This window comes from Colletotrichum acutatum (genome assembly GCF_030867785.1).
Source record: "Colletotrichum acutatum strain CBS 112980 chromosome Unknown BDZ83scaffold_90, whole genome shotgun sequence".
NCBI lineage: Eukaryota > Fungi > Ascomycota > Sordariomycetes > Glomerellales > Glomerellaceae > Colletotrichum > Colletotrichum acutatum.
In genome coordinates, this window is record NW_026849084.1 from 1 (window position 1) to 18,671 (window position 18,671).

The 18,671-nt window shown below is 49.7% G+C and overlaps 7 protein-coding genes across 7 annotated transcripts; 3 read left to right on the forward strand and 4 right to left on the reverse strand.

Annotated features, from left to right (window-relative positions):
- Nucleotides 1-269: 269 nt before the first annotated feature.
- On the reverse strand, nucleotides 270-1,272 carry BDZ83DRAFT_630950 (uncharacterized protein). Its single transcript, XM_060508869.1, has 2 exons — nucleotides 1,109-1,272; nucleotides 270-960 (listed from the first exon to the last, which is right to left on the reverse strand). Exons 1-2 carry the CDS (start codon nucleotides 1,197-1,199, stop codon nucleotides 440-442), a joined length of 612 nt encoding a protein of 203 aa, XP_060361788.1. The 5' UTR covers nucleotides 1,200-1,272; the 3' UTR covers nucleotides 270-439.
- Nucleotides 1,273-1,723: 451 nt separating this feature from the next.
- BDZ83DRAFT_754910 (aminotransferase) lies at nucleotides 1,724-3,235 on the reverse strand (the record flags this gene model as incomplete). The annotated part of the gene is made up of 3 exons (XM_060514547.1): nucleotides 1,724-2,443; nucleotides 2,500-2,843; nucleotides 2,899-3,235. 3 exons carry the CDS (start codon nucleotides 3,233-3,235, stop codon nucleotides 1,724-1,726), a joined length of 1,401 nt encoding a protein of 466 aa, XP_060361789.1.
- A 2,103-nt stretch (nucleotides 3,236-5,338) lies between these two features.
- On the forward strand, nucleotides 5,339-7,075 carry BDZ83DRAFT_584587 (major facilitator superfamily domain-containing protein; the record flags this gene model as incomplete). The annotated part of the gene is made up of 6 exons (XM_060505771.1): nucleotides 5,339-5,605; nucleotides 5,670-5,684; nucleotides 5,745-5,942; nucleotides 6,004-6,391; nucleotides 6,486-6,746; nucleotides 6,819-7,075. The coding sequence occupies 6 exons, from the start codon at nucleotides 5,339-5,341 to the stop codon at nucleotides 7,073-7,075; spliced, it is 1,386 nt and encodes a 461-aa protein (XP_060361790.1).
- A 540-nt stretch (nucleotides 7,076-7,615) lies between these two features.
- BDZ83DRAFT_743106 (HAD-like domain-containing protein) lies at nucleotides 7,616-8,830 on the reverse strand. Its single transcript, XM_060513131.1, has 3 exons — nucleotides 8,577-8,830; nucleotides 8,348-8,521; nucleotides 7,616-8,295 (listed from the first exon to the last, which is right to left on the reverse strand). Exons 1-3 carry the CDS (start codon nucleotides 8,601-8,603, stop codon nucleotides 7,729-7,731), a joined length of 768 nt encoding a protein of 255 aa, XP_060361791.1. The 5' UTR covers nucleotides 8,604-8,830; the 3' UTR covers nucleotides 7,616-7,728.
- Nucleotides 8,831-10,185: 1,355 nt separating this feature from the next.
- On the forward strand, nucleotides 10,186-13,036 carry BDZ83DRAFT_630960 (uncharacterized protein). Its single transcript, XM_060508870.1, has 9 exons — nucleotides 10,186-10,477; nucleotides 10,536-10,719; nucleotides 10,776-10,910; nucleotides 10,970-11,041; nucleotides 11,094-11,230; nucleotides 11,289-11,762; nucleotides 11,822-11,895; nucleotides 11,950-12,364; nucleotides 12,454-13,036. Exons 2-9 carry the CDS (start codon nucleotides 10,599-10,601, stop codon nucleotides 12,850-12,852), a joined length of 1,827 nt encoding a protein of 608 aa, XP_060361792.1. The 5' UTR covers nucleotides 10,186-10,477; nucleotides 10,536-10,598; the 3' UTR covers nucleotides 12,853-13,036.
- A 1,942-nt stretch (nucleotides 13,037-14,978) lies between these two features.
- BDZ83DRAFT_705356 (uncharacterized protein) lies at nucleotides 14,979-16,754 on the forward strand (the record flags this gene model as incomplete). The annotated part of the gene is made up of 4 exons (XM_060511507.1): nucleotides 14,979-15,232; nucleotides 15,290-15,336; nucleotides 15,394-15,864; nucleotides 15,931-16,754. 4 exons carry the CDS (start codon nucleotides 14,979-14,981, stop codon nucleotides 16,752-16,754), a joined length of 1,596 nt encoding a protein of 531 aa, XP_060361793.1.
- A 183-nt stretch (nucleotides 16,755-16,937) lies between these two features.
- On the reverse strand, nucleotides 16,938-18,648 carry BDZ83DRAFT_584585 (general substrate transporter; the record flags this gene model as incomplete). The annotated part of the gene is made up of 4 exons (XM_060505770.1): nucleotides 16,938-17,811; nucleotides 17,867-18,057; nucleotides 18,113-18,483; nucleotides 18,534-18,648. 4 exons carry the CDS (start codon nucleotides 18,646-18,648, stop codon nucleotides 16,938-16,940), a joined length of 1,551 nt encoding a protein of 516 aa, XP_060361794.1.
- Nucleotides 18,649-18,671: the final 23 nt, after the last annotated feature.

The following is an 18,671-nucleotide window of genomic DNA, read 5'->3' on the forward strand; positions in this document are numbered from 1 at the left end:
CGCGAGTGGCATGCATCGGCCGGTATATCGGTTACAGATTTGCAATTGCACTGGAATCCCTTGTCTACAAGCGATCCCTCGGCAGTGTCTCAGCCGCATCTATTCCGATGCGGCACGGCGTTTACACACCTTCACAGGGGGATGCGACATCGTTAGATCTCGCTGTCTATTGTGCATGCAACCATAGCAGATCTTACCCACCCATTTCTACACAAGACAAGCACATCATTCATCTTTGTCACTTGAAAGTACTTCATCCGGGCGGAGGTCATGTCCTTATCACAGCACGTCTGGAGGATTCGCATTTCCATGGGGATGGTGGCATCATACATGGAGTACAGTCCGGTCTCCAACATACCAAGCAACCTTGTAATGATGATTGTCATTCGCAAGGGAACAAATCGGCTCCTTGCCATGGCCCATCAGGCATTTGTCTACTCTACTGACTCCACTGCACCTTGAACTGGGCAAACTCGACTTTCAGCCCATCCTTGGCGTCCTTATCCGGTCTCGCGGCCAGCGGACTGACATCCAAGACCCAGTCACCCTCGTGCTCGTCGGCAAAGATCCAACAAATTTTCCTAAGCGGGATCCTCTTTTCGATGTTTCCGTCTTTATCCAGCAGCAGGTGGTGTACCCAAGCATTTTTGCCTTGGGGGCCTCCATCCCGAAAGACCTCGATCGTCACGCTCTTATCGTCCTTGTCATCGCCTGGGGTTAAGGGATAGAGGCCCCAGTCGGCATACCGGTCGCATGTGACTGTGCTCAAGTGAGGCTGGCCATCGTATAGCTCGATCCCGGTCTTGATCCATTTACTATTTGGAGGCGCTGCCTCTGAGGCTAGCCGCGGCACAAGTAGCACGCCAGACTGGTCGTATGAGTGGGCCCAGGGAGCCGAGAAAGTGACGCGGACTGAAAGGAAGTTCTTCAGAGGGCCAGTGCTGGTATGAGTGTTTGGGACTATAAAATGTCAACACAGGTCGCAAGGATCACAAATGAATGTGCGACAATATGAACAAGAGCCAACGGAGAGGCTTCGAATGATTTAGACGGCAGGCTGAGACCTAAGAGATGAAGAGAGGCCATGGCGACATGTATGTTTACTCACTATCCCATGCGTTGTGTCCAGGCTTTCTCCAGATATCAGTTCCGGGATCTGCCTTAACGGTGAAACGCGTTGTATTGTCCAGAGATGCCATATTGGGTAAAAGAAGAAGGCAAGGAATTTCTGTGGTTTGGGTGAATGTGAGTCCAGGTGTGCATGGAGTTAAGTGAGCTGACCGTTATTTATTTGTCAACTGTCCTGGGTTGCATCGGTTCCTTATTAAGCATCAGCCCCTTGCACCATATCCCTATCAAGGGTGGCCTAGATTAGCCCCGCGCGGGGCGTGAGCTGATCGTGTTCTCGGTCAGCCCTACTGACCCCGGTCCAAGCTAATGGTAGCTCCTTCAGCAGACACTAGCTAGCCTTAAGAGGCCGAATGATGGCCGATCCGTAGCATCCTGGTCATGGACGTCTTAACTTGAAGAGCTCAATCAACGTTCTGTTCTATTCTAATCTATGTATACTTGTGCGTAGGGACTGTACTCGATTCAATGCGACGTGACTTGACGGACTGTCTTGACATGAAATGCAGGAGAAACTATAGGAAGGAAAAAGGAATACGAGACTAGTGAAAGACCAATACAACCACAAAAGATAAGTTTTGATCGTCCATCATGCTCAAATCTGCCCTTTTTCTCTCATCTCGTCGAACACACTGTCCACGACGCGCTTGGCGCGGTATACAATCTCCTCCACATCCGTGGGGGTGACAGTGAAGGGCGGGGCAAGAAGGAAGTGATCTCCGTTCCAGCCATCGGCGCAGCCCGTGGAGGAAAAAAGGCACACATCGTATCCCTTCTCAAGTCCACGAAGACGCATACGGCGAGCAAGATTCAATGAAGGGTCCAGAGGCGCCTTCGTAGTCTTGTCTGCCACGAACTCAATGCACCAAAACATGCCGCGGCCACGCACATCGCCGACGTAAGGGTGGTTTTTGAAAGCCTGACGAAGGAGGTGCCCAAAAAGAATACCCATGAGACGCGCGTTGCGAACAAGGTGCTTCTCCTTGATGATTCGCTGCACCTCGACGGCAGCGACAACGTTGAGCGGGTGGCATTGGTACGTTTGTCCGTGCTGGAAGGAGGCGCTGCCCTGCTTGAGGCCCTCAATGACGCGTTCGTGAATGAGGATGGCGGAGATTGTGCCATACCCAGCTGCGAGGCCCTTGCCCACAGCCTGAATGTCAGGGACGACATTGTCATGTTGCCAAGCGTGCATGTAGCCGGTCCGCCCGAGACCGCACATGACCTCGTCGAAGATGATGAGAGCACCATGACGATGGCAGACATCTTTCATGGCCTGCAGATATCCGGGCAAAGCTGTAACGCATCCGAGGGCCTAGAAAATTTAGCCAGAGAACAAGGGAGAAGCGGACCAGTCTGAGGATAGCTTACAGTGCCAACCATCGGTTCGATGATGAAGGCGCACACATTGTCGGGGCCCAATCTCTGGAACTCGCCCTCCAGCTCAAGAGCCAGTCGCTCCACATACTCCTCAACCGATTCACCACTTTCCAGCTCTCTGTAGAGATGGCAAGGAGACACGTGAGAAACATTGTCAGCCAGGACGTCCATGAAAGGCTCTTTACGAGCCTTCAAGTCGCCAACGGCCAAAGTGCCCAGAGTACATCCGTGCCAGGAGCTCTCTCTGGCGATGAATTTGGTACGAGGAGCTTTGGGGTCTTTCTCAAGGAAGTATTGCCGAGCAAGCTTCATAGCTCCCTCGACGGCCTCGGAGCCTGCCAAAGGTATCAGTTTCCAGTTTTATGAACTCTGTCACAGTCTTGTTCTTACCAGATCCTAGGAGGCACGCTCTCGACATCTGGCCGTTGGTCGATTTAACCAGAATGTCGGCAAGCTCATGAGAAGGATCATTCTGGAAGTAGCCTGGGTGAGCATAAGTGAACTTGTTGAGCTGCTTGATGATAGCGCTCTTGACTCGCTCGTTTCCATGGCCAATGGCAGAAACTGCTGCTCCGCCAGTGGAGTCAAGAATCCTTTGACCATTCTTCAGGGTGAAATAGAGTCCATCGGCAGATTCAACTGTTGGAGCTGAGGAAGGGTAAACGCTCTGATAAAAGAGCGAGTTTTCTGCGGGAACCAGATCATCGACGACTGCGAGGGAACCCATGATAAGCTTTGGAGGTGTGGTAATAAATTGAGGTAAAGCTTCTACGGATGTAGATGAAAGATTAAAATGTCTGGGTCGGTGGGAGAAAGAAAACACCTGCTTCGAAGGTGCGATTTCTTGTGAAATAAATAGTCTGCGGTGAGTACTTGAGACGATATATTTAGAGTAACCCCGGACTCCTTTGGTAGGTAGATATGCCATCCAATTCTTCGAGCCCCGAATCCGTTTTGAGTTGTATGTGGCTCAAATGACACAAGCAGGGGATGTTCCATCTTCCATGAAACTTCGTACTGCATTTTAGGCAGCTCCCTACATCCAACCATGTTCCACTAGCCATCTAGAGACATGAATGGTACTTTGATGGTGACTATCTGATTGTCTCAGAAGTTCTCCTCGCTTGACAATCACAAAATCTGAAATCGATTTGTCATTTCATGGAAGCCTCGTTTCCAACTCTCATATCTGAAGTAGGCTGTCACCGCTGTTGAGTAATTGCTTATGGCCTATACGAACTTGTGTAACAATCACAACTCTGATAATCTGGGCAGATGTCTTCAATCCCACTGGTAGGACCTGGCAAACTTTCGTTGAGGCAAGATCTGACCTTAAGCGCCAGTGTGAGATGACCAAGTAAGTACGTATACGTGACTCTCCACTATTGATGCAAGTGCAAATGAAGAGCACATTGATATTCTCTCGTGAAATTCGCCACGAATTACCCTGGAACCTCTCAACCTTGGAAGCTTTGCAAACAAGTGAGAAAGCGGCGAATCTCCGTAAGCCATCCTGAAGTCCCATTTGGGAAGGCGTGACAACTATAGTGCTGACGCATTGGACGCACCCCAATTGCTCATCTCACAAGTAGAAAGCCCTGTTCGGAGACTTTTAATTCAAGATCCACTAGAGGGCTTAACATCACAGTTGAAGTAGACATGGCGTCTTGCTTAAGTAGTGTTGAGGCATAATAGACCCTGGAGGTGGGTAACACATGCGGTGGCGACGTCAGTATCGACTGCCAAGGCAGTACTATAGTGGATCAAATGTCTAGGAGCCGATAGGCTCATGTACTTCCAAAGTCCAAAACCAACGCACACCGAAAAGCATGGTAGTAATTGTAGCAGGGCTATGATAGCCGCCTTGTATGCGGCTCACCAATTTTGGAATGGCATCCCACCACGGTCAGTAAGAAGCCACTAATGACGCGAGTTTCGGGCACGTCCAAGTGCCCGGTGGTCCCGGGATCCCCGGCGTGAACCTTGCATCCCACCCCCACGGGGATGGGTCTCCGGCGTTAACGGTGGTCCTTGATGACAGTCAGACAGACACAATTCTTACTGAACTGGGATTCGGAACTCCCATTCAGGGTCCACACTTATACGCACTGTACCTGGAACTAATAGTAGGCATGCGGGCCAGATGCAACATGAAGGATCGAAGTCATTAAGGATTCATGTTCAGGCAAGGAGCAGCCTAATTCCTAAGTACGCTGTAGAAAGATAGGTCCCAGGAGGCTCTGCATCTTTGTTTCATTCAGGAATACTACATAGCCATCCGAATACAACCCTCCTTCGGGTACATGTAATGAACACATGCAAGGTTACCGTGGATCTCATCGATCATTCCTTTACAAAAGATCCTGCACAAGGATCATATCTGCCTCGAAAGCTTATCGCGTTCGTTACCTTGTAACTGGGACTGGTTTGCTCTTACCTATTTAGGCAAACATCTTGACCTTGTTCCTCATACGAGCAACCCCACAGGAACCCCTGTTGTATGCCTTGCCCGCTGGACCATTCGAGGCGACTTCGAGCGAGTTCTCCTCGGTAGACCACGCCTCTCGAACTTAAGCGTGTCAAGCGGTTACATCTAGCCTTTTTTATATCATATTTACGCTGACAAAGCTTCGTCATAGCCATCTGAATTGAATGATAGCACAACCAAGAAGGTCCTTCATCGTTGCTGCTGCTACCTATCCACTTCTCCCACGTTTCGTTTTTCATTCAGTTTCTTTCAATCTCGTTTGCAAAATTCATCATACACTTATTTAAAAATCTCTGTAGTATTGTTCTCACAAAAGTCTCTACTACAGAACTCTATAGCGTCATGGCAAGCATCATTGCAACCGCAGCTGCACCAGTCAGTGCACCGGCTGAGATTCAGCCTGTGTCGAACTATCCTCAGCACGATGAAGAAAAGGCTAGTCAGGCAAGTTCGAATGGGGAGCATGGAACGAGTAACGACAACCCATCTACCGTTTCCGACAACGTTCACGCCGTGCAACGATGGAACTCACCCCCTATCAACGCGTATCGAACCGCTGCAACATTCTGGTCATTTGTTGTAGTAGGAATGAACGACGGCTCCTATGGTGTAAGTCCAAGACTTTCATGTCCAATCTCTAGGCTTTCTGAAGATCAAATTACTCACAAATTAGGCCTTGGTTCCCTTGGTAATTAGAACAATCTACCCCTTCGCCCAGTAAAGCAAAACTCCCTCACACTGGCTTTAGCTGGAAACTTATTATGATCTGAACCATACCGTCGTTTCCCTGATCTTTCTTTCCCCCTTTGTGGGATATGCCATTGCATCTGCAGTGAACAATCTTATGCATGTTCACTTTGGCCAGAGAGGTGTAGCATGTATTGCTCCCTTGTGCCATTTGGTTCCGTATCTAACTTTCTCGTTCCACCCGCCCTATCCTGTTCTCGTAAGTCAATGGTACTCTGCAACTGTCAATTGGCCAGCTGATGATTGGATTTTACGTGTAGGTTGCCGTTTTTGTCCTGGTAGGCATGGGAAATGGCTTAGCAGACGCTGCTTGGTGTTCCTTCATAGGGCAAATGGCGAACTCGCATGAAATGTCGGGCATTTTGCAGGCCTGCTACGCTCTTGGGGCCACCATAGCTCCCCTCATAGCTACTGCTCTCTCTGCGGAGGGCCAACCAGGCTGGTTTGCGTTCTACTACGTTATGACGGCGGCCTCGGTAGTTGAACTTGTTACTTTGACTGCTACATTTTGGACTCAGACAGGCGCTGTGTACCTACTCGAGAACCCCACCGAGTCTGGAGGCAAGTCAGGCCGGACCCGTCAAGCTTTGAAGAATAAACTATCGTGGATTTTCGCATTCTTTGTCTTCGGGTACTGCGGTGCTGAAGGTAAGTCCTCTGATCCTGTTCTCCCTAAGTCATTCCTTGCTATTTCTTGGTTGTCAACATTAAACATAACTGACCATAACTTCGAACTTTGTAGTTGCTCTCGGCGGATGGATCGTTGTCTTCATGACTCGCATCCGCGGCGCCACCTCGGTCACCGGCGGAGCAGTAGCAACCGGCTTCTGGGGTGGCATGACGGCTGGCCGTCTCTTTCTGTCTTTGGTCACGATTCGCCTTGGAGAATTCTGGGCCATGTTCCTTTACCTCGGTGTAACTATAGCGCTCGAACTCATCTTCTGGCTGGTGCCCAACCTGGTCGTGAGCGCAGTGGCAGCAGCACTGATTGGTGTGGCTATGGGTAAGTCAACGCCTAATGGTCCCAGAGCCATTTGCAAAACAAGGAGATTGCGGACTGACTGTGATACTGTAGGTCCAATGTATCCGGTGGCAGTGGTTCTCATCACTAAAGTCATGCCTCGCTCACTTCATGTCGGCACCATTGGGTTTGCCGCCGCTTTTGGTGGATCAGGCGGAGCTATCTTGCCATTTGCCGTTGGCGCTATTGCACAGGCAAAAGGTGTGCAAACCCTTCAACCAATTGTGCTTGCCACCTGTGTCGTTCTCGGCCTTTTGTGGGTATTACTTCCTCGTCATCCAAGACAAAACAAGGATACCGGCTCCTCCTAGTTGTATCCGCAGATAGACACCCAACCTTATTTGGGACTTCACACATAGCCCGATTCACCTTAGAGAATCAAGCTCAGATGAGGAAGGTAAACAATGAGATAGATTTTAGCGCTGAATGTTGCAAAAACGACACCGTTAGTTGCGGGCAGCAATTAACGCCATATATACCCTACGATACTGAACGAATCTGAAGGGCATATACAAAATGGATAAAGATCAACATCTAGTCACTTTGATACCCACAATGTAGTTGACAGCGCACACTCGCAGTAATCACCTTCAAGGGAGCGATTTCCTTGTTTACTGAATGTGATTTTGTTTTTTTAGTTGGAGCTACTTTAACCGCCTTTTCCATTCATCGACTTGTCTCCATGTTTCCCTCGCAATATTACGGCAAATTACCCGCTCCAAATCGGCTTTCCTTATTGAACAGTGGGTAGCTTATGTTCCTGCAGCAACATCTCCTTTGTGATACGTCACAAATCAGACATGGATGAGGAATTAAAGTTGTGGAACTCCATGTTTGGAGTTCGATTTGATACTGGAATAAGAGTGTTTGATTCATGACACGCTGACAGGTTCCCTTACAGCCGTTGACTTATCTCCGGAACCGTCTTGTCTTTCTACCTTAGATGGAATTGGCTGGTTATTCTTCAAATTAACTCGCTCTCTATACGATGCAACAAATTAGGAAACTCTGCCCAGTTGCTCATGATCAGCTTGCATCCGGCCTTCTCCAGCACCCCTCTCAGTGCCTCCGCTTCGTTAACATCCTCGCAAGCACCGGTGTACCCAATCGTAATGATACCTGCCAGATGCGCAGAAGTCGCACCAGATCGACTGTCCTCAACTGCAATGCACTCGCCTGAAACCTTGCCCATAATCTCGAGAGCATGGAGATACACGCCCGGGTCAGGCTTGGATGTAGGGACAGACAGCGAGTCAGCAGCGCTGAAGACATCATCGGAATGAAAGAATTTGGCCTGCCCAGTCTTCTCCAGCGACGCACACACGCGACGCAGTGCGGACGAAGACACGACGGCAAGTCGATAATTACCAGCAGCTGCCAGTCGCTCCAGCTCAGCATTGGCTCCCTCACATGGCTGAAGTTTCTCCACAAGCTTGGAGATGACACGGTCGTCTTCCATGAGGGCATAATGCCCCAACTCAGAATCGGAGAGGTTGGCCGAGACTCCATATTTGGCCTCCAGCGAGCGCATCTATAGATTCCGTTACTCAAACTCCAAATTTAGGGAAACAAATTTTATTCACCATGGCTGGAAAGCTTTGCCCGACGAATTCGCGCTGTAGCTGGCGGCCTGTAAAATTTAGATCGATATTACGAGCAGCGAGAATCTCGTTGGTGAGATCAGCGCATGCTTCAAATGCTAGAGTCTCGGACTGGACGAGGGTATTGTCGCAGTCGAGGAGCAGAGTGGTGATTTCCTAATGACACAGGTTAGTACAGCTAGCGACCAAACTAACGACAAAAAGACCTTACATGTACATTTGTGCTGCGAGATCCCATTTTTGCAAGATTTAGGTGATGACGTTCTGTTACTTCGCTTCACTCTGTGACCTTGAAGAAGATTGGGAATGGGAAATTTCCGAAAGTTCTCTGTTGTCTATAATTTCTTTGTAAATATCGGCTTTGTGGCACACTCCGTGTAACGTAACTAATCTTTCCTTAACGAGGTGTATTTTTCTAGGCCCCAACCAGACGGTTTCGGTGAATTCCAGTCAACTGCAGACGCCTTAATCTGACAGGGTGAATGTGCTGACATTACCAGGGCTTCCAGTAAACGAACCTTACGTTCCGACTTGGCCCCCGCCGCGATGAAGCCGAGACAGAGACGCGAGGCTGGCCCACTTGTCTCCGTCATCACCAATCCGTCACATCTCGGGCTGACACGGACTTTAGTGCATCACGACATCTTCGCCACATTTACAAATGACCTTGGAAATTTGCAGCTTCCTTTTTGACCTTCTTGATCATCCCAAGGTTATGAGAGAAGTACCTCATAGTGACTTGAAATCTACATCTCACTAATGTGGAGAAGATAATAAGATTATAGACTCGCCCTGCCCTAGCACCTTACGCAAGCTCAATTATGCTTAGTAGTCCCTCTATGTACCTTGTGATAAGTGATAGAGTTCAGACCAAGATCGGGTATTCAAGTCCCAAAGCTGACTGGGATGCGTCATGCTCTGTCCAATCGGGGTCGTGCCTAACATGAATGTGGAAGCGAAGAATCTGAATAGGATGAGGTTTTGTACATGCCTTGTTGCGTGTAAACATCGCGGGATCACGAACCTAGCGTCTATAAGGCGATGAATCGGAAGCGGTCCAAGATGCACATGCTGCGGGGTGTTCGCGAGGTGATTTCCACTCGGGTGAATTTTCCCAAGACTTCTGCCCCACGCGGCTAGGCAAGCTGCCCTCCTAGCTACAGAATGTCATCCTTGCCAAGATCCTTCAGCCCGCCTTGTTGCGTGCCCCAGAAGCCTGGTATCTAATTGGTTCCAGATGCTGACATTCGACGTGCGTGCTGGTCGGATAGTGAGAATTTTTGCGGCACAAATGGACTTTCGACGCGGCTTTAGAAGCATGAAGCCATGGAACAACCCGACTCTTGTCATCATTCTCCGCAATCGGTAAATAGCGGAACATCAGGGGATTCGAAATCCAAATCCAAATTCGTGCTACCCACTCTGGTAGTATGCATGGAGTGACTGACCGATACGTCAAATTAGTCACTGAGGGTACTTCCAACTTCTCCGTCAAGGCAGGGGAGACGGCATCAAACGGGAAGGATCTTGAATCCGGTGTCCCCGAAGTTCGGGCTGAGACACTCAGTACATCTTCGCTGCGCCTCTCATGGTAGATGGGGCGATCAGCGATGGCCTTGGAGGAGATTGAGACCATGATGAATTTGAGTTGCTTATTGGGCCAATATCCTTCTCCTCAAGAGCCCTATCTCTGTTAGCAGATGGTTAGGATGTCGGCATTAAGTCACCCTCAACAAGATGGCAAGCACACCATGTAAACAGTTGAGTGGGTAAGGTACGATTGTATTGCTGACTAAAGATTACGAGTTCTCAATAGTAGTAGTCGGAATTCCGAAGACAGTGTTCGAGATGCACGGAGGAGGCTTTCTATTCTTCTCAAACTGTGATACATGCCTCTGAGTACTCCTCGCACATTGTGCCCGAATGGATACCTAGAGTTCCCCTGCCTGACCACAGCCGAAAGCCGACTCAGCAGGATTCATTCACTCCTGAGTCAGCGTGGATTCAAATCCCTCGTTTACTTCTGGAAGGAGGTGTAAAAGTCGGAGAGAAGGGAGGACTGGAAGATTCAGTCGAGACTTTAGTCGAGAATGGAGCTTGACGTGCTTAAAGATGAGTTCTTCTATAAATGTCCCTTTCTCGATGCTTGTATATGCCAACTGAAATTCACAAGCTCACAAGACCAATTTTCTCACTGATTCATCCACTCATTCCCATCTGTCATTCCTTCAGAATGCGGTGCTTTCATCGTTTTGTGGCATTCGTGTCTGTTGCTCAGCTCTCTCTTGCCTTGAAGACAGCCCAAAACAACGGATCTGCTCTTGCTCTCGAATATGACTTCATTATTGTCGGTGGTATGTCAAATCTTCCCATATCCTCCATCAGTCTAGAGGCTGAATCTAAGGCGAAGGCGGAACGACTGGTCTTGTTCTTGCGGATCGTCTAAGCGAGTCCGGCGATCAACGAGTACTGGTCCTGGAAGCAGGGCCTGACCCTCATGTCGTTGCTATGCATGAGGCACCCGGTGCAGTTGAATATATCGCGGGTAAGTGTCGTATTTATTGTCATCTCTATTCAAGACCAGTGTGCTCACAACCTAACAAGGCACTGCGATCGATTGGAACTTTTACACTGAACCACAGGAGTACCTCGGTAGTCGAAAGCTTGCCTACCACCGTAAGTTCGAAGGCCCTTCGTGATCCTCTACCACCAGCTCCTAACCTCTCAGGTGGCCGTGGTCTTGGTGGTAGCAGCATTCTCAATGGCTTGTACTATGGCCGCGGTTCAGCCAATGTCTATGATCACTGGGTTGAACTTGGAAACCCTGGTTGGAGCTGGAAAGAGGTGTTCCCCGAGTTCATAAAGGTTTTTTCAAATCGGACCCTAGGCTCAAATGATTTCTTTCGCCTGACTTAGCTTGCAGGCTACTCATTTCAACCCTCCCAACAACGGCACTGGATACAACCAACGCTACCAAACCTGGGACCCCGCAGCCTACTCAGATGGCCCGTTAGAGATTGGTTTTCAGGGGTTCGTTCCGCCTTCAAGTGTCGCTTTTATTGAGGCGTGCGAAGCTGTCAACATTCCCATTGTTGCGGACTTGAACACTGGCAAGAATGTGGGCGTCAAGCAAGGCTCTGCTACCATCAACTCCAAGTACAAACGTAGCTCAGCTTATGACTACTACAAGGCCATTACCACTCGCCCAAACTTACTGATCCTCCATGACTCACCCGTTCAGTCCATAACCTTTGCAAAGAACGCCACTGGAACTCCGGTAGCAAGTGGCGTTGTTTTCATCGACCACTCTCTTGGACGTCACCGTGTCATTTCAGCCTCTAAGGAAGTTATCGTGACTTTGGGCACCTTCCAATCTCCCCAGGTGTTGATGGTTTCGGTAAGATAACTTCTCTAGTGATGCCCTACCGGTCGTGCTCTTGGCTAATCTTGATAAAGGGAATTGGACCGAAAGCCACACTGGAGGCCTTTGACATAGAGCCAGTGGTAATCAACGAAAACGTTGGCCAGCAGTAAGATTCAAATAATATCCCCAAAGCAGAGTCTTGTTATCTGAAAACTCGCAGCATGATGGATCACAATGTTTATAGCATCTCCGCCACCGTAGTTCCTGAAGCCTCCACCCACTACCTCATGTTCAACACCACCAACGTTCAAGCCTCGCAAGATGAGTACTACTCATATGGGAAGGGCGTCTATACGGCCCCTGGAGGCATCACGAACGGCTTCCAGGAGCTTTCCAGTGAGCAGCTTGAGTCAATTGGCGCTGGCGCGGTGGCCGAAGCGGGTCTCACCAACCGCTCAACGGTCGAGTTCCTCTTTGAGTCTTTCTTCTACCCTAACAGCCCAGGCCCGACGTACGAACCTTCAGCAGATGGGTCGTACATTTCTATCACAGTATCAAGCATGGTCGCGTTATCCAAGGGTAACATCACCATTCAGTCAAGCGGCATGTCGGATGCTCCCATAATCAACCCCAACGCAAGTCTACCACCTTCACGCAGCCTCTCAATCGGCTGCAGATACCTTGCCTCGTATTTCACCTGTGATAATGGCTAACTGTTTGTCAGTACTACTCACATCCCGCCGATCGCGCCATAGCGGTGAATGCCTTCCGCGACGCGAGAAAGATTCTTGCCCACGCGGCCTTCGCCAACATGACCGTCGGGCCGAACCACGGCGAAGTGGCGCCAGGCGTTGCCAACATCGCTTCTGACGATGATGATGCTATCTTTGAGTACGTCAAAGAGACCACAGTCCCCAATTGGCACGCTAGTGGCACGAACCGCATGCTGCCCTTGGAGGACGGCGGCGTCGTTGACCCGCGTCTGCGCGTCTATGGCGTTCAGGGTCTGCGGGTTGTTGACAGCAGCATCATGCCCACTGTTCCGGACGTCAACATCGCGGGGCCGGTTTACATGCTAGGCGAGAATGGGGCAAGACTGATTCGGGAAGATTGGGGCTTTTGATACACATCATCAATCACTGCACTTCACTCGAAGTGTCCGGATGTATTCATGTCAAGTAGATTCCGTGGTACCAAGATAGAAGACATCCAACCTCGCGATTAATTTGCTAACCTACCTTTGTATGATACAATTTGACAACCTCTCCTGTCATCTGTATTCATGCTAGCAAAGTAGTCTCTTACGGTGATCTTCTGCTTGAGTCTCTGGAGTCCGAACGGACAGTGGGCAAGTTGGAGTCCCTGCATTACCCTTGTCCGTTTCATGGGCTAGCCCTGCGTCCAGATCCATGGTGCACCCTTACGAAAACTGAAACTCATGGCTATGTAAAGCTCTCTTGGCGGAGCTACAGACCCTCACGGTCATCTCCGACTCATTCTACCCCAACGATTCCTTTGGTCGGTTGAGGCCAGCCGCTAGCACCGTGGTAGGGCGAGAGCTTCAACTTGCCGTCTCAAACATTTGACATCAGCTGGATAGCAAAGTTCCGTAGGTTACAAATGGATGCAATAGTAACTTTTGGTTTTTAAGAGGTTCGTCAATGTTTTATAATAAGAGTCTTGATCGCCAAGAGGCCAGACAAAAAGCTCTTCCAAGTGAGTCCCAGGGTGAATTTGAGCGTACCTTAGTGGAGCCCAAGGTTGTGTTGGGCTTGGTCATCTTTCCGCCCGCCGGCAAGACAAGTCAACAAGTAAAGAGGATTACTTTCATGCACGGTCATTTCCATTGCCAATGCAAAAACAACAAACAGTGTCGCTAGGAGACCCAGGAAAGAATGACCGTTCTCAATTGTATGTACCTCTAGATTTGTCCAGAACAACAAGAACGCTTCTAAGCTAGGAAAAGCAGGCTCGGACGTTTTGGAAGTCCGAATGTGTCGATGTTCCTCGCGCAGCAGGATATACCTTGTTCAGAACTTTAGGGCTGAACCACCAATTACGTGCTCAAGCATGCACATTGAAGCGAAGGACCTTCCTCCGTATCCTACCGGTTTTCACGAGGCTTCGCACTTCCTCCCATGATGCTAGTTTTCCACTCAACCACGTGGACCACTGTCGCGGGTTTGCTACAATGTCACGTCAACGTCACAGTTCATCCGGTAACTCTAGGTCCCAAGGCCAGGATAGGAAATTCCAAAGGCGTGGTATTCGACCCTTCTCTTCCTCTCGAGTTCCAGTCATCACTCGGATCCTGAGGAGCTCCTTCCCCTGGGTTTGATCGTCTCAACTTTGAGTGCGTGGAAGAAGTATGATAGATTGAAAGGCCCTCTCGGAACTAGGATCTACCTACAAGCCTCTCTACATTTAAAGAGGTCGTTCAGGGTTCACGACTCGCGGCTAGTCCGACTGCTTGACAACTGACTCGTCGGCTGGGGTAATCGCGATCAGCCCTGCAGGAGCTCTCCAGCAGGATGGAGTTCCCTTCTCGAACAAGAAATGATTGTAGGTAATTCCGCGTCTCTCAGAATCACAAGAACCCATCTTCCGTTTTTTCTGACCACATACCTACGCTTTCTGCATACTGCGCTCGTTCATCGTTTGATTTCTTCAGGTACCTAGCGCAAACGCAGGTCGTTGTGTATTCCAGTATTCTTTACCCCATCTGCCGCTCCGGCCATCTTGGCCAGAAAGGGCCATATTTTGGGTTGTCGAGAACCCACGATGACGATGGCTTCTCCACAGCCGCAACATGAGACGATCGATCTCGACGATTTCAACGAACACGCCAGAGCTCCTCGAAATATTTCACAGCAAGGCATTTGGTCGAACCGCAAAAATACAGAAGATCACCGAAGGTGGAGCATCATCGAACTAGCAGGCGACAACCATAGCGACTGGCCGAGATACGCCAAAGTGGAAGAGGCTTCCTCTGCCCACCCTTCACCTCTAAAGACCACTGTTTCCTTCAACCAGACAAACTTTCTTCATCCTCCAACGCCCGACAGAGAAGACTGTTCCTACAGCCACAAGGGCAATGAATTCAATGATACGATATCTCTCACGTCCAAATCTCACGATGGAAACAAGAAGACGAGCCCGTTCGTGTGGTGGACATTATGCCTATGGCTTGTCGGGGTGCTGATGCTGACGCTGACGGCCGTGTACTCGACTGGTTCGGCGAAGGCTCTGATGAGACAAAACTTCTTTGTCGCATCGCCTAGTAACTCTATACTGATCCTTCGCGTGATGACAGAGCTTTGCGCTCTTGTCTTGGCTGCCCTTGTGGTTGTCGTAGTGGAAGACTTGCAGTGGGCATTAGCATCTCGCCCCGGTGGCGTAAGTCTATTGCATTTTGTAGGACTTGACGCCGGTACGGGAGTATGGGGATTGCTTCGACTCTTGGCGACTGCTGAGTGGAGGCAGAAGTACTCCAGTCTATTCCGGTAAGTTTGAGTCTGCTAGTCTGACAGATTAAGTGAACGCGTTCTGACTCTCCAAAGCCTGCTGGTTATCTGCTCTATTCCTCTGCCAGGCATTATTCTCATGGGTAAGCTATCATCACATTTATGACTGTAACTTTGCTTCATATTGACGGCCAATTCAGGTGCTATTTCAATTGAATTGGTCACGTTTCCCGAGAAGACATACAACGTGTCTGCTGGAATTGCCCCCTTCAACGCCTCTTACATCTACGAAATCCGTCAGTCTACGGCCACCGCCTTATTAGTTCAGATGGGCAGCCCGGCATGGTCTGACAGAGACTCTTTCTCCCTGGATCCCTTGCATCAAGGCGTGGGAAAGTGCACCGGAAATGACGGCGGATGGGCCCCGTGTGATGAATCACATCTGCTCACCGGCGGTGTGGTCTCAATTGCGCCTCAAGCAGACAACCTCACGAGCTATCCGGACTCTGCGGCTTACGTAGTCCCCAACACTCGAGTCGTTCAGTTGGAATATGGAAGAGTACATGATCTCGATGGTCTGCGTACAAATGGAACTTGCTTCCTCATTGGCGCCGACAGCGCTGCCTCGTACTGGTGTGCCGCTGTTGGCAAACAGAAAGGCCTGCTTTTTGGTAAGAATAGCAACGATTGGTTTTTCACACTGCTTTGTACTTTTGAAGCTGACGACTTTCTCCCAGGGTCGGCGTACTGCCCGATTGCACTTCAACTGACCAGTTCCTGCATCAATAACACCGCTTGGACAAACCCCTTGGAACTGTCATCATCACTATATGTATACTCACGTTATGCCACCGTCACATATGATCGCGGAAACTTTTCAATCCTCGACGTCTCGGATATGACACCACCAGAGCAGGATATCATCGGTCTCGACGAGTACATGCTCTCGCTATCCGCCGTAGTCCCAGGCTTTAACAAGAGCGGCCCAGCTACAAAGGGCGACAACTCGGCACTAGCCATCTATGCAGTCACAGCGCTACCGATCAACGACAGCGAAGTAGCCAAGAAGCAGTCATTGAGAGCCGTTAGGAAGGCTCTCTCTGTTCCATTCAGCTACTTCCACGCAAATTACTTCTCTCCTGGTCCGTCCATTTGGGAACTCAAGACTCCTCGCGAAGGTCTACCAAAGGACATGTACTCCACCCTGTCCATCTCCATCCTCAGCCATCAGGTTGTTGCAGGAATTGTTAGCAGGTGGCTTTTCGTCACAGTAGCCGGCATAATACTGTGCATATCATTAGCTATCATTATAGCAACGTCAAGGGTCTGTGTAAAGAGGCCAGAGAGGTGCGGCTATCCAACGCTGGATTTTGCCGCTGTGTGTGCTGTAAGAGGAGGAATACCGTCCAGCTCTCCCGAATGGGGTAATACACAAGAGCCGGCTACTCATGAGAGAGGTCATGCGAGTGGTCTGCACAGGAGCCTAACGCAACTCGGGCAAAAGCCACAACCATTCGGAGTTGCGAAAAACATTAAGAACGAAAGGGTAATATTAAGTTAATGAGAATTTAAGAATATGACGATCAACGAACATCACAATACCATAGAAAGCACAGTTTAGATTATTTAAAATAGCAATATTAGACCTTCTGCAGTAATCGAATTTCATTGCACATTCATTCCTGTCAAATCGTCTCCATATCACTAGAATTCCAAATCACACAACTTCGGCGCAAAATTTACCTCAGATATCTCGCAACGACTTGCCATCAGGGCCCATGTAAGCCGTAACAGCGTGCTTTTGGAACCTCCTGGGCGTCAGTTCAGATTCATAAGCCTTGTCTATTTCCTCAGTCGTCATACCCGTGGTATCTGGGACAAGAAACCATGCCCCTACGAGCAAGAACACGGATGTCCCAGCGTAGATGAACCCGGTACGGGCTCCGAGGTTGCCAGAGTCAACGTTATACATGTAAGGGGTGATGAAGTTGAACAGCCAAGTTGTGAAGGTCTGCGCGCAAATGCCGATAGACAGCGTTTTGGCACGAAGCGCGTACGATGGGATCTCGGCGGCGATAGGCCAGCCAGCGCCTTGCAGGAATGCCGCCTGTAGGGAAATGAGAAGGTTCATTAAAACAGCGATTGCCCAAAGGCCGCCCTTGTTTGTAACCCAGTAAAGCGCACCAATGATAACCATGAAAAGAAGGTTGATCACGAGGCCTAGCAGCACGACGTTTCGCCGACTAATACGCTGCAGGTATGCCCCACTAGCCAAGATTATCAGCACAGCAAAAGCGAAGCCGCCGATACCGATGTCGAAAGAGTGAACGGCCTCAAGACCAGCAGTAATGAGGAAGTAAATGTTCTGAGCTAGAAACGGGGCGCCGCCGATGTTGGCTGTTGAGTAAAGAAACGCGACGGTCAAAGATCTCTTCCGGTTATGGCCCTGAAGACATGCTGCGTATGTAGCGTTGTTGTTTTTTTCGAGTTCTTGTTCCGCGCGGATAGCTTGTATCTCATACTCGAGGCGCTCGTCGGGGTTATTTGGACCGTAGATCTTGCGCATGACCTTTCGCGCAGCTTCAATCTTGCCCTTCTTGATCAACCAAATAGGGGACCTAAAGATGAGACTTTAGTATACTGCCCATTCCTATCTCGGCAAGTAACACTTACTCTGGTGCCACAGCCCAGGTGATAACAGCCAAGCCACCAACGGCCCACTGGATCGCAATGACCGTCCTGAACGCTTGCTCTCGAATATCAGGAACGAAGATACGGATCACACCCAACGCCAGACCCTGAGTGAGAAGGACAAAGATAACGAAACAGGTCTGCAATGGGGCGCGAAGTTTCAGAGGCGATACCTTGGAGAGTTTGTTAGTTGAGTTGTGAGAAAGAAGTATTCATGTCTGGCCATACTTCACCGATATATGTCGTAGCAGTAGCCATCACAGCACCAATGCCCAAACCAGATATCATCTTGCCGCCCATCAGAGTTGCACGTGGAACTGCGACATACTGCACTGCGGCACCGACTAGAGTCAAGACAGCTGCGGCGCAAGATGGCCACTTCCGCCCATATCGATCAGAGACGAAGCCGACCAAAATGGCACCAAGGGCTTGCGTAAGTGAAGACATTGCCGTCCACAACGAGGTCCAGATGGATGGGAGATAGGGTCCCGTCGGTCCGATTTCGCCAAAGTATAGTAGGAACGAGGGCATGGAGATTGAGGCCCCGTTGGTAACTGTGTCGTAGGCGAAGACGATGCCGGCGGAGAAAGCTACGGAAGCTTCATGACTGTTAGAGAAGTACTTGAGTCACATGGGTGAAATTACTAACCTATGAGCAGAGCTCGCCAATGCCTTTTCGCATTCGAAAGGACCGAGAGCTGTCTTTCTGCGTTGATGATATCTTCACCAGTCCCAGAACCGACAGATGCAATTCCCGGGCCCATCTTTGCTGTCTCAAAGTGATTGC